The sequence below is a fragment of the Choloepus didactylus genome, chromosome 18 (genome assembly GCF_015220235.1).
Source record: "Choloepus didactylus isolate mChoDid1 chromosome 18, mChoDid1.pri, whole genome shotgun sequence".
Classification (NCBI taxonomy): Eukaryota; Metazoa; Chordata; class Mammalia; order Pilosa; family Megalonychidae; genus Choloepus; species Choloepus didactylus.
In genome coordinates, this window is record NC_051324.1 from 31,351,330 (window position 1) to 31,368,243 (window position 16,914).

The following is a 16,914-nucleotide window of genomic DNA, read 5'->3' on the forward strand; positions in this document are numbered from 1 at the left end:
AACAGGCAAATCCAAATTGGGGAATATTCTACAAAAATCTCATTGGGAATCCTAAAAAATTGATGTCCTGAAAGATAAAAAAATGTATGTTAAATGATGCTGAAAAGATATGACAACTAAATTCAATGTATGTACTTAATTTGATCCTGTATTTTTTTTTTTTAATCATCATTTTATTGAGATATATTCACATACCACGCAGTCATACAAAACAAATTGTACTTTCGATTGTTTACAGTACCATTACATAGTTGTACATTCATCACCTAAATCAATCCCTGACACCTTCATTAGCACACACACAAAAATAACAAGAATAATAATTAGAGTGAAAAAGAGCAATTGAAGTAAAAAAGAACACTAGGTACCTTTGTCTGTTTGTTTGCTTCCCCTACTTTTCTACACATCGATCCATAAACTAGACAAAGTGGAGTTTGGTCCTTATGGCATTCCCAATCCCACTGTCACCCCTCATAAGCTACATTTTTATACAACTGTCTTCGAGATTCATGGGTTCTGGGTTGTAGTTTAATAGTTTGAGGTATCCACCACCAGCTACCCCAATTCTTTAGAACCTAAAAAAGGTTGTCTAAAGTGTGCGTAAGAGTGCCCACCAGAGTGATCTCTCGGCTCGTTTTGGAATCTCTCTGCCACTGAAGCTTATTTCATTTCCTTTCACATCCCCCTTTTGGTCAAGAAGATGTTCTCCATCCCACGATGCCGGGTCTACATTCCTCCCCGGGAGTCATATTCCACGTTGCCAGGGAGATTCACTTCCCTGGGTGTCTGATCCCACGTAGGGGGGAGGGCAGTGATTTCACCTTTCAAGTTGGCTTAGCCAGAGAGAGAGGGCCACATCTGAGCAACAAAGAGGCATTCAGGAGGAGACTCTTAGGCACAAATACAGGGAGGCCTAGCCTCTCCTTTGCAGCAACCGTCTTCCCAAGGGTAAAACTTATTGTAGAGGGCTCAACCCATCAAACCACCAGTCCCCTATGTCTGTGGTCATGTTAGCAACCATGGAGGTGGGGTAGGCGAATACCCCTGCATTCTCCACAGGCTCCTCAAGGGGGCACTACATCGTTTTTTTTTTTGTTTTTTTTTTTTTTCCTTGTTTGTCTTTTTTCTTTTTTTTTTTTTTTTTAACTTTCCCTTCTTTTTTCAAATCAACTGTATGAAAAAAAAAGTTAAAAAGAAAACAAACATACAATAAAAGAACATTTCAAAGAGACCATAGCAAGGGAGTAAGAAAAAGACAACTAACCTAAGATAACTGCTTAACTTCCAACATGTTCCTACTTTACCCCAAGAAAGTTACATACTATAGCAACATTTCAGTGAACTTGTTCCTACTACATCCATCAGAAATTAACAGACCATAGTCATTTCTGGGCATCCCCAGAACGTTAAATAGCTTATCTGTTCTTCTTGGATTATTGTTCCCCCTTCCTTAATTGCTCTCTACTGCTAGTTCCCCTACATTCTACATTATAAACCATTTGTTTTACATTTTTCAAAGTTCACATTAGTGGTAGCATATAATATTTCTCTTTTTGTGCCTGGCTTATTTCACTCAGCATTATGTCTTCAAGGTTCATCCATGTTGTCATATATTTCACCAGATCGTTCCTTCTTACTGCCGCGTAGTATTCCATCGTGTGTATATACCACATTTTATTTATCCACTCATCTGTTGATGGACATTTGGGTTGTTTCCATCTCTTGGCAATTGTGAATAATGCTGCTATGAACATTGGCGTGCAGATATCTGTTCGTGTCACTGCTTTCCGATCTTCCGGGTATATCCCGAGAAGTGCAATCGCTGGATCGAATGGTAGCTCTATCTCTAGTTTTCTAAGGAACTGCCAGACTGACTTCCAGAGTGGCTGAACCATTATACAGTCCCACCAACAATGAATAAGAGTTCCAATTTCTCCACATCCCCTCCAGCATTTGTAGTTTCCTGTTTGTTTAATGGCAGCCATTCTAACCGGTGTTAGATGGTATCTCATTGTGGTCTTAATTTGCATCTCTCTAATAGCTAGTGAAGCTGAACATTTTTTCATGTGTTTCTTGGCCATTTGTATTTCCTCTTCAGAGAACTGTCTTTTCATATCTTTTGCCCATTTTATAATTGGGCTGTCTGTACTATTGTCATTGAGTTGTAGGATTTCTTTGTATATGCAAGATATCAGTCTTTTGTCAGATACATGGTTTCCAAAAATTTTTTCCCATTGAGTTGGCTGCCTCTTTACCTTTTTGAGAAATTCCTTTGAGGTGCAGAAACTTCTAAGCTTGAGGAGTTCCCATTTATCTATTTTCTCTTTTGTTGCTTGTGCTTTGGGTGTAAAGTCTAGGAAGTGGCCTCCTAATACAAGGTCTTGAAGATGTTTTCCTACATTATCTTCTAGGAGTTTAATGGTACTTTCTTTTATATTGAGATCTTTGGTCCATTTTGAGTTAATTTTTGTGTAGGGGGTGAGGTAGGGGTCCTCTTTCATTCTTTTGGATATGGATATCCAACTCTCCCAGCCCCATTTGTTGAAAAGACCATTATGGCTCAGTTCGGTGACTTTGGGGGCCTTATCAAAGATCAGTCGGCCATAGATCTGAGGGTCTATCTCTGAATTCTCAATTCGATTCCATTGATCTATATGTCTATCTTTGTGCCAGTACCATGCTGTTTTGGCAACTGTGGCTTTATAATAAGCTTCAAAGTCAGGGAGTGTAAGTCCTCCCACTTCGTTTTTCTTTTTTAAAGTGTCTTTAGCAATTCGAGGCATCTTCCCTTTCCAAATAAATTTGATAACTAGCTTTTCCAAGTCTGCAAAGTAGGTTGTTGGAATTTTGATTGGGATTGCATTGAATCTGTAGATGAGTTTGGGTAGAATTGACATCTTAATGACATTTAGCCTTCCTATCCATGAACATGGAATATTTTTCCATCTTTTAAGGTCCCCTTCTATTTCTTTTAGTAGAGTTATGTAGTTTTCTTTGTATAGGTCTTTTACATCTTTGGTTAAGTTTATTCCTAGGTACTTGATTTTTTTAGTTGCTATTGAAAATGGTATCTTTTTCTTGAGTGTCTCTTCAGTTTGTTCATTTCTAGCATATAGAAACATTACTGACTTATGTGCATTAATCTTGTATCCCGCTACTTTGCTAAATTTGTTTATTAGCTCTAGTAGGTGTATCGTTGATTTCTCAGGGTTTTCTAGATATAAGATCATATCATCTGCAAACAATGACAGTTTTACTTCTTCTTTTCCAATTTGGATGCCTTTTATTTCTTTGTCTTGCCGGATTGCCCTGGCTAGCACTTCCAGCACAATGTTGAATAACAGTGGTGACAGCGGGCATCCTTGTCTTGTTCCTGATCTTAGAGGGAAGGCTTTCAGTCTCTCACCATTGAGTACTATGCTGGCTGTGGGTTTTTCATATATGCTCTTTATCATGTTGAGGAAGTTTCCTTCAATTCCTACCTTTTGAAGTGTTTTTATCAAAAACGGATGTTGGATTTTGTCAAATGCTTTTTCAGCATCTATTGAGATGATCAATTGATTTTTCCCTTTCGAGTTTTTAATGTGTTGTAATACATTGATTGTTTTTCTTATGTTGAACCATCCTTGCATGCCTGGAATGAACCCCACTTGGTCATGGTGTATGATTTTTTTAATGTGTCTTTGGATTCGATTTGCAAGTATTTTGTTGAGGATTTTTGCATCTATATTCATTAGGGAGATTGGCCGGTAGTTTTCCTTTTTTGTAGCATCTTTGCCTGGTTTTGGTATTAGATTGATGTTAGCTTCATAAAATGAGTTAGGTAGTGTTCCATTTTTTTCAATGTTTTGAAAGAGTTTGAGTAAGATTGGTGTCAGTTCTTTCTGGAAAGTTTGGTAGAATTCCCCTGTGAAGCCATCTGGCCCTGGGCATTTATTTGTGGGAAGATTTTTGATGACTGATTGGATCTCTTTGCTTGTGATGGGTTGGTTGAGGTCTTCTATTTCTTCTCTGGTCAGTCTAGGTTGTTCATATGTTTCCAGGAAATTGTCCATTTCTTCTACATTATCCAGTTTGTTGCCATACAGTTGTTCATAATATCCTCTTATAATTTTTTTAATTACTTCAGGATCTGCAGTTATGTCACCTTTTTCATTCATTATTTTGTTTATATGGGTCTTCTCTCTTTTTGATTTTGTCAGTCTAGCTAGGGGCTTGTCAATCTTGTTGATCTTCTCAAAGAACCAACTTTTGGTGATATTTATCCTCTCTATTGTTTTTTTGTTCTCTATGTCATTTATTTCTGCTTTAATCCTTGTTATTTCTTTTCTTGTACTTGGTTTAGGATTGGTTTGCTGTTCATTTTCTAGCTTCTTCAGTTGATCCATTAGTTCTTTGATTTTGGCTCTTTCTTCCTTTTTAATATATGCGTTTAGTGCTATAAATTTCCCCCTTAGCACTGCTTTTACTGCATCCCATAGGTTTTGGTATGTTGTGTTCTCATTTTCATTCGTCTCTATATATTTAGCAATTTCTCTTGCTATTTCTTCTTTAACCCACTGATTGTTTAGGAGTGTGTTGTTTAACCTCCAGGTATTTGTGAATTTTCTAAGTCTCTGATGGTTATTGACTTCTAATTGTATTCCATTGTGGTCAGAGAATGTGCTTTGAATAATTTCAATCTTTTTAAATTTATTGAGGCTTGTTTTATGTCCCAGCATATGATCTATTCTGGAGAAAGTTCCGTGAGCACTAGAAAAGTATGTGTATCCTGGTGATTTGGGATGTAATGTCCTGTAGATGTCTGTTAAATCTAATTCATTTATCAGATTGTTTAGGTTTTCAATTTCCTTATTGGTCTTCTGTCTGGTTGATCTATCTATAGGAGAGAGTGATGTGTTGAAGTCTCCCACAATTATTGTGGAAACATCAATTGCTTCCTTTAGTTTTGCCAATGTTTCTCTCATGTATTTTGTGGCACCTTGATTGGGTGCATAGACATTTACGATTGTTATTTCTTCTTGCTGAATTGCCCCTTTTATTAGTATGTAGTGGCCTTCTTTGTCTCTCAAAACATCCCTGCATTTGAAGTCTATTTTATCTGAGATTAATATTGCTACACCTGCTTTCTTTTGGCTGTAGCTTGCATGAAATATTTTTTTCCATCCTTTCACTTTCAGTTTCTTTGTGTCCCTGTGTCTAAGATGAGTCTCTTGTATGCAACATATTGATGGTTCATTTTTTTTGATCCATTCTGCGAATCTATATCTTTTAATTGGGGAGTTTAATCCATTTACATTCAACGTTAAAACCGTGAAGGCATTTCTTGAATCGGCCATCTTATCCTTTGGATTATGTTTGCCATATTTTTCCCTCTCTCTATTAATATCCTTTATTGTACCCATACCGAATCTCTTTAGTACTGAACCTTTCTCCAAGTCTCTCTGTCCTGTCTTTGTTTCTCTGTCTGTAGGGCTCCCTTTAGTATCTCCAGTAGGGCAGGTCTCTTGTTAGCAAATTCTCTCAGCATTTCTTTGTCTGTGAAAAATTTAAGCTCTCCCTCAAATTTGAAGGAGAGCTTTGCTGGATAAAGTATTCTTGGCTGGAAATTCCTCTCACTCAGAATTTTAAATATATCGTGCCACTGCCTTCTCGCCTCCATGGTGGCTGCTGAGTAGTCACTACTTAGTCTTATGCTGTTTCCTTTGTATGTGGTGAATTGCTTTTCTCTTGCTGCTTTCAGAACTTGCTCCTTCTCTTCTGTGTTTGACAGTGTGATCAGTATATGTCTCGGAGTGGGTTTTTTTGGATTTATTCTATTTGGAGTTCGCTGAGCATTTATGATTTGTGTATTTATGTTGTTTAGAAGATTTGGGAAGTTTTCCCCAACAATTTCTTTGAATACTCTTCCTAGACCTTTACCCTTTTCTTCCCCTTCTGGGACACCAATGAGTCTTATATTCGGACGTTTCATATTATCTATCATATCCCTGAGGTCCATTTCGAGTTTTTCAATTTTTTTCCCCATTCTTTCTTTTATGTTTTCATTTTCCATTCTGTCATCTTCCAGGTCACTGATTCGTTGTTCAACTTCCTCTAGTCTTGTACTATGAGTGTCCAGAATCTTTTTAATTTGGTCAACAGTTTCTTTAATTTCCATAAGATCATCCATTTTTTTATTTAGTCTTGCAATGTCTTCTTTATGCTCTTCTAGGGTCTTCTTGATTTCCTTCATATCCCGTACTAGGGTCTCATTGTTCATCTTTAGTTCTTTGAGTAGCTGCTCTAGGTGTGTCTCTTCTGGTCTTTTGATTTGGGTGCTTGGGCTTGGGTTATCCATATCGTCTGGTTTTTTCATATGCTTTATAATTTTCTGTTGTTTTTGGCCTCGTGGCATTTGCTGACCTTGATAGGGTTCTTTTAGGGTTTGTAGACCAGTTGAAGTCCTTATCTCTAATTTATCAGATCTACAGCTTCGTGGAGTACACTTTCTCTAACTAACCAGCAGGTGGCGTCCACGAGCCACCTGTTCTCCACAAGCCAGATCTCCCCTGCTTAGCCTTTTTGGTGAGTGGGGGAGTGAGTCTTGTGGGGCCCAATTGGTGTCCCAAGCTTGCGTGTGTAGTTGGTGTTGCCTGCCCTGTATGTGGGGCGTGTTTCTGGGCAGTCGGGGAGGGGGGGTGGCCCTAACAATCAAATCTCCCTGATGATCCTAGAGTTTTAAAGCTACTGCAATAGTCTAATCCTTCAGTTCAGTCCTGCCACAGTTTGTCTCTGCCACTGACCCACAAGTCTTTGGTGTTGGCGTATGGCTCCTGAGACTTGCAAGTGGGCCCCTCTTCCAGGCTGTGCACCCCGGGTCCTCTGTTGAGGGATGACTGTGCTATGTCGCAGGTGAGTGCCGTCCCCGCAGGGCAGTTCTGGGCTGCTGGGCTGTGTTGGGAGGCTCCCAGTCTGCTCAAATGATGGCTGAATGGGGCTCTGTTAATTCACACTGCTCCCCCTTCCCAGCTCTGGGACATTCAGCTGAGGTTGCAGGGAAGGCTAATGTCCACGCCCAGTTTTGTGGTGTGTGCCTGTTATTTGAAGCACTTCCGTCACACTGGGTTGTCTGGGGCAGCTCTGGGCTATGGGGCTGGCGATGGGCAGGAGTGTTTCCTGTCCACCAGGATGGTGGCTGTGAGCGGACACCCCCCTTTTCTTGGGAAGTTGTGTTGTTTAGTGAATTTTCTCAGCCACTGGATTATTGCCTTTTGTCTCAGAGCTCTCTTAGTTCTGCTCTTGACTTGACGTGCCCAAATTTCAATTCTTTGAAGCTTTCTGTATTGAGCTTCTTAGAGTAATTGTTTTAGAAAAAGCAAAAAGGATTTAAAAAAAAAAAAAAAAAACAAAAAAAACGGCCCTCCTCAGAGATCTAATGGGTTATTGAAATGCTAATAGACAAAGCAACCAGGGCCATTAAGGAAAGGTGCCCAGGGCAGAGAGATCAGCCTTGCTTCGGGATTTGCATATGCGCCTCAAGGCCTGATCTCCGCCCTTCCCCTTTCTGTGTTCACCAGAACTCCAAAAATCCTCTGCTTTTATTTTGGAGTTTTTCGTGTTGTTTTTTTTCTATGCCTGTCTCCTCTCTGCTGGGCTGGCTGCTCTCAGAGTCTCTGGTGTCTGGCCTCAGTCTATCTATGGTTGGAGTTTGAATCAGTAGAATGAGTTTCCGGTAAGAGCAGCCACTGCAATTCTCCCTTCTCCTTCCTGGAGCTGACAGCCCCTCCTCCCCCGGGACTGAGCCTGGCAGGGAGGGGCGCGGGTCCCCTGGCCGCAAAAACTTACAGATTTCGCTGATCTCAGCAGTTCCACGTTTTCATGAGTGTTGTATGAAGTATGCCCAAAGACAGATTGCTCTGTGGTGTCCAGTCCACGCAGTTCCTGGCTTTTTACCTACTTTCCTGGAGGAGTAACTAAAACATACAGCTCACCAGTCTGCCATCTTGCCCCGCCCCCCTACCTGATCCTGTATTTTTAAAATAAAACCTATAAAGGATATTATTAGGACAACTGAGGATATTTGAATATGGACTGTAAAATAGAAAATAATATTAGTCATTTTAAGTTTCTCAAGTGTGCTCTTCATATTGTGGTTATGTAGAATGTTATTAGGAGATACACTCTGCAACTTTTAGGGGTGAAGTGCTAGCATGTCTGCAGCTCACTCTCAAATGATTCAGGAAAAATATATATGCCATCTACATATATAAATGTGTATGTGTATATATATATGCACATAGTTAAAGCAAATCTGGTAAGATGTTAATAATTGAATCTGGATGAAGGGTATATGGTTTATTCTTGCAAATTGCTGTAGGTTTGAAGTTTTGCAAATTAAAGGTGGGGAAATAAAGCATGACTGGCATTAGACATGGTGGGTTTAAATCTCAATTGTATCCCCCCCCCTTTTTTTTTTCTGTGCAGCTTCAGGCAAGTCATTTCCCTCTCTTGCCAAGGATGTTCCCAATTGTACACAGGGCTAATAACTGTACCTACCCCATAGGGCTGTGGGTATGAGAAAGGATGATGACCACGAGGGGCTGAGCCAATGCCGGCATGCAGTGAGCTCTCAGTTTCTGATAGCTATAGTTATTACTACACAGCTCTTACTCTTACATATGTCCTCAATATATGTCCACAGGAAGGGACACACTGCTGGGAAGGCCTGACTACTCCCACCTGGAAGGTGCTGGTGCAGTTGTGGAAAGGCCACAAAAGACCTCATTCTCCTTATTTGAAAGAGCTGAGGAGTTTTGGGATTGCCAGTAAATCCCATTCCAGGGGCAAGGATGGTGTTTAGGAAACCCACTGGGAATAAGATGCAGGGTAGGCTAGGGTGGAAGGGAGCAGAGTGGGTGGAGGGGTCACCTGAGGTCTGAGGAGACGCGCAGGAGCTATGGCAGGGCTTCTGGGGACTTGGGAGTGGGGAGGGTGGGTGAATCACTAGTTACTTCACCTGCTCTGTCATGCTGTGCCCCCTTCTCAGAAAGTTTCTGCTCCCAGCCCGACACACTGGGCAGGGCCACAGCCCCCAGATCTCTGGTGGACACTGGATATGTGCAAGCCTTGGACCCCTGCAGACTTAATGTGAGGAAGGAGGGATCTCAAGGAGGAAATCAAACCAGGAGCCAGTTTTGTAACTGTTTGAGAATTTTAATGGAAAATGATTTCTCATGTTTGCCAGTGAGCCCTTCCCAGTGAGGGGCCGAGATGGGTGCCTTGGCCCCCAGACATCCTAGACATCTCCTCTAGAGGCACACTGACTTCCTTCCTGGTCGTAGAGCCACTGCCAAGCTGAGCCCGGAGGGGCCAGCAGCTTGGAGCTTAGACTGCCTCTTTCTCAAGGCAGAGCCTCCGTAGCTCTTTGATGCTTTAGATGGGGGAGGATTTTTTTTTTAAGTGCAATAGCTTTTTTTTGTCATCAAAAAATTAAAAACAAAACAAAACAATTAAAACAAAACAAAACAAAGGAATAAGAAAAACAACCTAAAATAACTGTATTGCTTCCAACATGTCCCTACCATACCCCAAGAAAATTAACAAACCCTAACAAAACAAAGGAATAAGAAAAACAAATGACCTAAAATAACTACATTGCTTCCAACCTGTTCCTATCATACCCAAGAAAATTTGCAAACCATAATCATTCCTAAGCATTCAGATGGGGGAGGATTTTATAACTGCTGCCTTGTGGTTCTTTGGAATCTGTGGCCTCCAAAGAGGGGATGGGAGTAGAGGATTTCGGGGAGTAGCCTCCCAAGCTTGTTAGGACAAGAGCAAGCAGCAACAGGAAAGTTTGCACAAGTTCAGGTTCAAGGTGCCGTCCATCCTAGCTCATCTCGAAAGCATTGATGTACTCCCGCACCCATTTCTTCTCTGGGTTGGCACACACCTGGCGGTTCTTTCGGGTGACAAAGCTGTGGGAGAGGAGAGGAAGGGAGTGAAATGTTGTCAGGGTTGGGACAGCCAGCTTTGGGCATGAGGGGAATTGAGACACAAGGGGAAATGATGGTGGTACTGGGGTGGGGCATTTTTGGATCTCCTTAAGTTTTTATCTATGGCCTCTAAGGAAAGGACATTTCCTCTTCTGTAGGGTTAAAGAGCTCCAAGCCTTTCTCTCTCTAAGCCTAACTGTACAAATAAATTCATCACTCTCCCCCCAACATGGGACAGGACCCCCCCCCCCCAGATGGATGAGTCTTCCTGGCTACGTGGGACACGGATTCCGGGAATGAGCCTGGCCCTGACATCGAGGGATTGAGAGTGCCTTTTTGACCAAAAGGGAGAAAAGAAAGGCAACAAAATAAGGTTTCAATGGCTAAGAGAATTCAAATAGAGTCAAGAGGCTGTCTTGGAGGTTACTCCTATTCAAGCTTCAGCTAGATACGCCAAACGACCACAGTGTGATAAGCCCAAGTCAACAGTAGTCCCCAAAACCTTAAAGAACATCCGGATCCCTATATGAGATTCTATAAAGATTCCACTCACTGAGTTTATTCTTTAGAAACGTAAATCCTTCAGAGTGCTCCTATGCCAGCTAAGTCCCAAAACCCAGAGGCAATAGCCTCTTCAAGAACATCACCTAGATGTGTCCCCTTTGCTCATAAAGTTGCCACCCCTTTTCAACATGAACAGGTTAGGGTGGTAACTGCCTAGACATCCCTGAAGGTCAGGAAAGTGATTAAACTAGAGGAAGGGGTAGCAACGGACAAGATAGAATTTAACAAAGGATTATGAATACTGAATCTTTATATTAATTTTCTTCTTCTTAGTTGTGAGGGTATTAGAATAGTTAGAAGGAAAGAATTGAAATGATGGAACTGCATCCTTTGAAACTATTTCTATAGCTACTTGTTAAATTGTAATTTGAAAGCTATTACCTTTTTTATATGTCATATTTCATAATAAGGAAACAACTGAAACTATGGTACTATAACTCATAACAACTTTGGAAATTTCCTATATAACTACTTGTTAAATCATACTTTGAAAGATATTTCCTTTTTTTATTTATGTTATATTTCACAATAAGGAAATAACTGAAACTGTGGAACTGTAACCTATAATGTTCTTTGAAATTTTCTCTCAAACAACTTGTTAAATTGCTCTTGGAAAGTTATCACTTGTATGTATATATTTTACATTCTACAATAAAAAATATGATTAAAAAAAAAAAAGGGCTCTAAGCCAGAAGCAGATCTGTGTGCATTTTAACCTCCACACAAACACAAGCAGCCTGGAAAGTTCAGGGGATAAGAGTCTGAGGAGCCCACTAGAAGGTCAACCACTAGACTTTTCTCAGCACTCTCTCTGTTCCAGGGCCTGTGCTGCATGCTCAGGAAACAGAGAGAGGGGGGATTCTGTGTCCCCAGGGACTGAGTCTTGGCTCAGGAAGCGGGAAATAAGAAGTGGTTAAAAGAACATGTGCTTTGGCTTCAGACAACACAGCACCTGGCACAGAGAAGATACTCAATAAATGAATACATAAGTACATTCACGCATGCATGGATGGAGGAGAGAAGGATGTGAACTTGAGTCTTGATTTCACCACTTACGTGTTGGGTCACCTTAGACAAATCACTTAGGGCCTCTGAGTCTGTTGGTTTACCTCCCACTCCCACTTTGCACAATTGTTGTGCAGCTCAAATGAGATAATGCGTGAAAGAGTTTTGAAAAACACCATACACATGTTATGAATATTAGACTGCTCTGGACCCCTGTTGTGGTATGGATCAGAGCAGTGTGAGAACACAGGTCTGTGTACTAGACACGAAGGCTCAGAGAGATGCAAGGCCCCGAGACATTGGCAACATCAAAGCACTTTACCAACTAATCAACCAGAATGTGGATGTGAGAGTTGTGAGAGTGAGAGCACTTTATTTCTACAGGTGTTGATGGTGTAAACTGGAGGTATAAAAGACTGGGTGTCACGCAGCTCAGTTTAGCTGTCTGCCTGACCTGTCTGCTGAGAGATCTGTTCTTTTGGGGGCATTGGAGGGTGGCTTGGACTTGGATAGCAGGGCAGCTAGTTAGCACGCTACTCACGGTCAGCCCTGCCCATGTGGACCTTTTGCATTTGGGATTCTCCTTTAGGATGTTTTCCTGCATATTCCTGAACTCAAATGTTTTCAAAGTGAAGGCTTAGGTTATCTGGCGAGAACAAGGATTCCTTGTTTCCCCCTTGGGCTCCATCACGGATAACAGTTGCTCACAGGGAAGCTGCTTCCCCTTTTCTGAGACTCCCCAGAACCTCTTGACCATCACTCTTTCTCTCTCTCTTAAAACTTTTCTATAGTAACATATACAACTCAACTTCCCACTTTAATTGCTTTCAAGTTTCCAACTCAGTGGTGTTAATTACATCTACAACATGGCCATCTTTCTTTTTCCCACCCTGGTGTGCACAAGGGAGCAGAAGGGGTGTTCTGGGCTCTCATGCCTCCCAGGGTTTGTTTCTTATTTGGGGTGGTGGGGGAGCTTCAGGCGCAGACCCTGCCATGGTCGGCCAGGGGTCAGCCAGGAAATCCTGCCAAACTCAGTATCTTCTCTCTTGCCCCTTGGCCTGCAACCAGGAAGTCAAAACGTCAGTGAAGCAACACCTGGGGAGAGGGTTGCTCAGGCCTCCATTTCCTCCTCCTCCCTGCAGAATCGGATATGAACATCCCTTCCTTGCAAAGCCTTCTCTCTCTGGCCCCATTTTTGGGGCCCTCAACTTGCCTGAGTTCCCTCCTTCCTCTCTGCCTGCTCAGTCTCGTTGGGAGCGTCCACCTTCACCTGCCCTTTAAGAGCAGGTGTTCTCAAAGTCACTGCCCTTTCCTCTGTGCCCTGTCCCTCATCTTGAGCCCTGGGGGGCTTCATGGATGTTTATTGGATGTGTGACTGAATGAATAAATTGCATTCACCTGTCACTTATATGTATATATTTAGATGATAAATCAGTACTTATTTGGCACCCATTATGTGCCAATCAAATATTCTAAGCATTTTATTCTCACTGTGACCCAGTGAGGGAAGTACTCCTATCAATTTTGGAGCCGAGAAAATTGTGGCTCAGAGATGTTAAGTGACCCGCTCATGCACTGTCAAGTGGCAGGACTGGAATTCTAACAAAGTAGACCAGTCTTGAGCCAGTGTTTGCCAAGACTGTGCTTTATTGCCTCTCTTTTATTAGAAGTCCCCTTCCTCCTATGAAAGAATGTCCTATCTTTATCCCTCAACCCTTTTCTCAGCTACCAACCCTTCATTTCATACTCCCTACTCGACATTTCCACAGTGTTGTCTTGCCGGCACCTCAGGCTCAAACCACACAATCTCTCTTTCCTCTTTAAACAGCTCTTTCTCCGGACTCGCAGGACTCACCCTCTCCAGCCATCTGGGTTGAAATGGCGAAATCCTCAACCACGGTCTCTTCCTTGCTCCTGACCTCCCATCTCCTGCTGGAGCATGCTAATTCCACCTCTAAAGGTTTCTCACTCCTCTCTCTCCTCTTCTTTCCTTCCCTTCAGGCACTGTTCAGCCTCTAATCCGCTTGCACAGATAAAGATAACCTCTTAACTGCACCCCTATTTTCTAGGCTTTCCCTCTTCTAGCTCATTTTACACTTGACTGCCCGAAAGCGTTTGCTTCCTCATCCTGATATGCAAGCCCCTCCCAGGCTGGGGCCAGCCTCTCTGTAGCTCACCGCTCAGTGCTCCAAGATGGAGACTGCATAAACCAGAATGGAGTCATGGAGGCATCCCCCTGCCTGATCGATTCAGTCCCTCAGGCTTCTCTCTGCTAGTCCAAATCCCACCTCAAATGGCACCTTTGGCAGCAAACCTCTCCCAAGTCCCCTCTCCTGACTCCTGCTCTGGACCGCACAGCCTTTTGGAACATTCTTATGCACACTGCTCTAGTCATAGATGCATCCTCTCTTCCTTCTCAGGCTGTGAGGGATGGTGGTTATCAAGCTCTGCCTGCACATAATAGGTGCTCAGTGAAAGACTGCTTTTGGAAAATACTTTTTGGATATAACACTAATGCTAAATCACTACCACTAAACTTAGAGGGATTCATCAGAGCCAAAGTCCAACTCTGAAGACTCATAACTTTGCCAGTGTCATGAGAATTTTGGGACTAAATTTAGGCCTTATATAGGAAACTTCACAATTGCACCATTTTCATTTTTCAGGTCTCCATCATCTTAGGTTTCTTAAGTACCTGTCAGTAATGACCTTGCTATAATAGAAAGAGGAGACTCCATAGATGGGCTCCATCTCTCACTGTGGAACTTTGGGCAAGTCACAGAACCTCCCTGAGTCTGTTTTATTATCTGAAACATGGTTACGCCTACCTGTTAGGGCTCTTATGATGAAAGTGAGAGAGAATGCACAAAGATATTGGACACCCAGCAGGCACTATGCAGCAGGGACTATTATAGTTTTCTAAATGTATTAGTTTGCACATTTAAAAGAATCTAATTTAACTTAATTTTAGATTCTCTAATCAATAGTTTGTTTTTTATTTGACTGCAACTAGGGCCCAGACCCCTCCCTTCTTCCACCTAATTCCTTTGAAGTTGTAGATAGATTTGACTGCCTGGGATACAGGGGGACTGTGGGATTCTAACAGGAAAAGAATGACTGGGTCAGTCTTCTCCAAGCAGGGGCCTTCTAGAGGCACATCCAGGGGTAAAGTTCTGAAAACCCAGACATTAGCCCATCAGAGTGGGCCAGCTCCCCTAGACACAGCGTGTGGAGTCCTCACACGTTACAGCTGGGGAAGCAGAGGCTAGAGAGGAGTTGCTGCAGGAGGAGGATGGGTTGGAATGGGCAAGGCACCTCTCAGAAGGGCTCCTGGGGTACTGGCTCTGGGAGCAAAAGGTGTCCCTTCCTCACCCTCCACCCGTAACCCACAGGGCTGAGACTCACACGACTGCTGGGTTGGAGCACTTGCCGCTGGTGTAGAAATACTCCTTGAGGTGGGCGCGGGGCAGTGGGCGGGCGAGGTAGGCAAAGCAGCAGGGTGTGGTGTCCGAGGCATCTGGGAGAAGGAAGGAAGGAAACCCCTTTGTTCGTTGCCAGTGCACACTGGGCATTGTGCTGGTATGTTATACGCTCTATCTTAAATGAGCTCTCATCCCCGTTCAGCAGAAACTGAGGCTCAGAGAGGCTGAGTCCCTTGGCCAGAGCCCCACAGTGGCAGAACGGGGATTCCAACAGAGGACTGAGGGGCATCTCCCTTCCCCCTTATCTGAGCCCAGCTTGCCTTCTTCCCTGTACACCAAAGCCCTTGCCCTTGGCTCTCAGGACATCCTAGGTCTCCTCCTGGCTTGTCCTGGGCCCTCTTCCCTCCTTCTTGCCCTTCCAGGATCCTCAGTAGATTCAAAGCTTGATTTCTTTGGTACCTAGGGTGGATGCAGGAAGGGCTCAAAAATTTAGAGTGCATGGCTCAGCCAGGGCCCCTAAGAAGGGCCGAAGGATGCATATTGAATCCTAGGAGAACTAGCTGGACCATAGAAGGACTCTGAGTAGAGAGTCCTTGTTGTTCAATTCAGGATGACAAAAGTGTCAGTTGCTGCTCTTCAGCAGAGCCGGATAGAACTGGGTTTGAGTGCCAATTCCCCCACTTCCTAGCTGTGTGACCTTGGGCAAGTTACTTAACCTCTCTGGGCTTCTATTTCCCCGTTTGTAAGTCAAGGACAACTACTCAAAGAGTGGTTGTGAGTTTTAAGTAAGATACATATCAAGCAAACAGTACAATACCTGACACAGAATTTAATAATCATGAGCTACTGTTATCCTCTCTCAAGTCCCAGGAGGAATTTAGTTAAGTGCTTAGCAGTTTCTTAAAAACCCTACTGGTCACAGGCATGAGTCAGTCGTGTTTCAAGGTGAGCTTGAGCTGTCCCTGCCAGCTAATACCCACAGCATCAGTCTGCACTCAGTGAGCACCTACAAACCCCAGAATAGACCTTGAAGACACAGAAAAACTCATCAGGTGTCCCTGCCCCCAAAGGGCTTAGAGATCTCTCAGGGACAGCAGGACATCTGGGCAAAATAATACATAAGAATGTAAATAATGGGGCTCAGCAGTACATGCTAGTTGAAAAGAGGGTGAGGTATGGGACAGTCAGAGGGTCCTCTAGGCAGAGGGTCCGACTCTGTGGGCTTTGGTGGTCAGCCCTGGACTTACATGGGGAGGCAGATGAAGGGATGCAGAGGGTGGCAACGGCGAGGAGAACAGCGATGGCAGCTGCAGGGACTTTCATGGTGCTGCGAGCAGAGGCTGCAGGAGACTCTCACGTGCTGTCTCAGGCTCCTGTGCAAGTCTGATTCAGGCCACCCCTTATAGGGAGTCAGGGCCAGTAGAGGGGGGTGTCCCCCAAGGGGAGTTTCCAAAGCAGCAGCCAAGCATTGGCTGATCTCATTAGTGAAACTGCACAAAAGGGAAAAGAAAACTGAAATAGCCCCCGGAAATTTGAGTCTATTTCTTGCCCTCTTTGCCCTCCCATCCAGGATGAGCTCACCAGTTCTCCCTTTGCCCTCAGAAGAGCTAGCCCAAGCTCTGGCGGTTGTAAACCTCTTCCCCTGCTGGCATCCTCAGTTTCAGCATCCAGGGTCCTCCCCAGAAAGCAGGAAGCTGCTTCCCTAGGGGCAAAGAGAAGGGGCAGGTAGGACGAGACCAGATGCCACTTCTTTCTTGGTTGCTTTCAAAGCTCGTGCTCATGTATTATAGATCTGCATCTTTCCTCTCTCCTCCATGGATGGATGTTATTTACGAGGCGTTTTATTGAGAAGGGTGGGGAAAGGGGGTCCTCTTGAGATATGGTCCCCAAAGGAGGTGAGGGCATCCTATGATTGGGGCAGTGGGATCTTTCACCAGATATTAGTT

At 43.4% G+C, this 16,914-nt stretch overlaps 1 protein-coding gene across 1 annotated transcript; it reads right to left on the reverse strand.

Annotated features, from left to right (window-relative positions):
• Window positions 1–9,649: 9,649 nt before the first annotated feature.
• Window positions 9,650–16,391, reverse strand: CCL5 (C-C motif chemokine ligand 5). The gene is made up of 3 exons (XM_037810320.1): window positions 16,216–16,391; window positions 14,952–15,063; window positions 9,650–9,959 (listed from the first exon to the last, which is right to left on the reverse strand). Exons 1-3 carry the CDS (start codon window positions 16,289–16,291, stop codon window positions 9,872–9,874), a joined length of 276 nt encoding a protein of 91 aa, XP_037666248.1. The 5' UTR covers window positions 16,292–16,391; the 3' UTR covers window positions 9,650–9,871.
• Window positions 16,392–16,914: the final 523 nt, after the last annotated feature.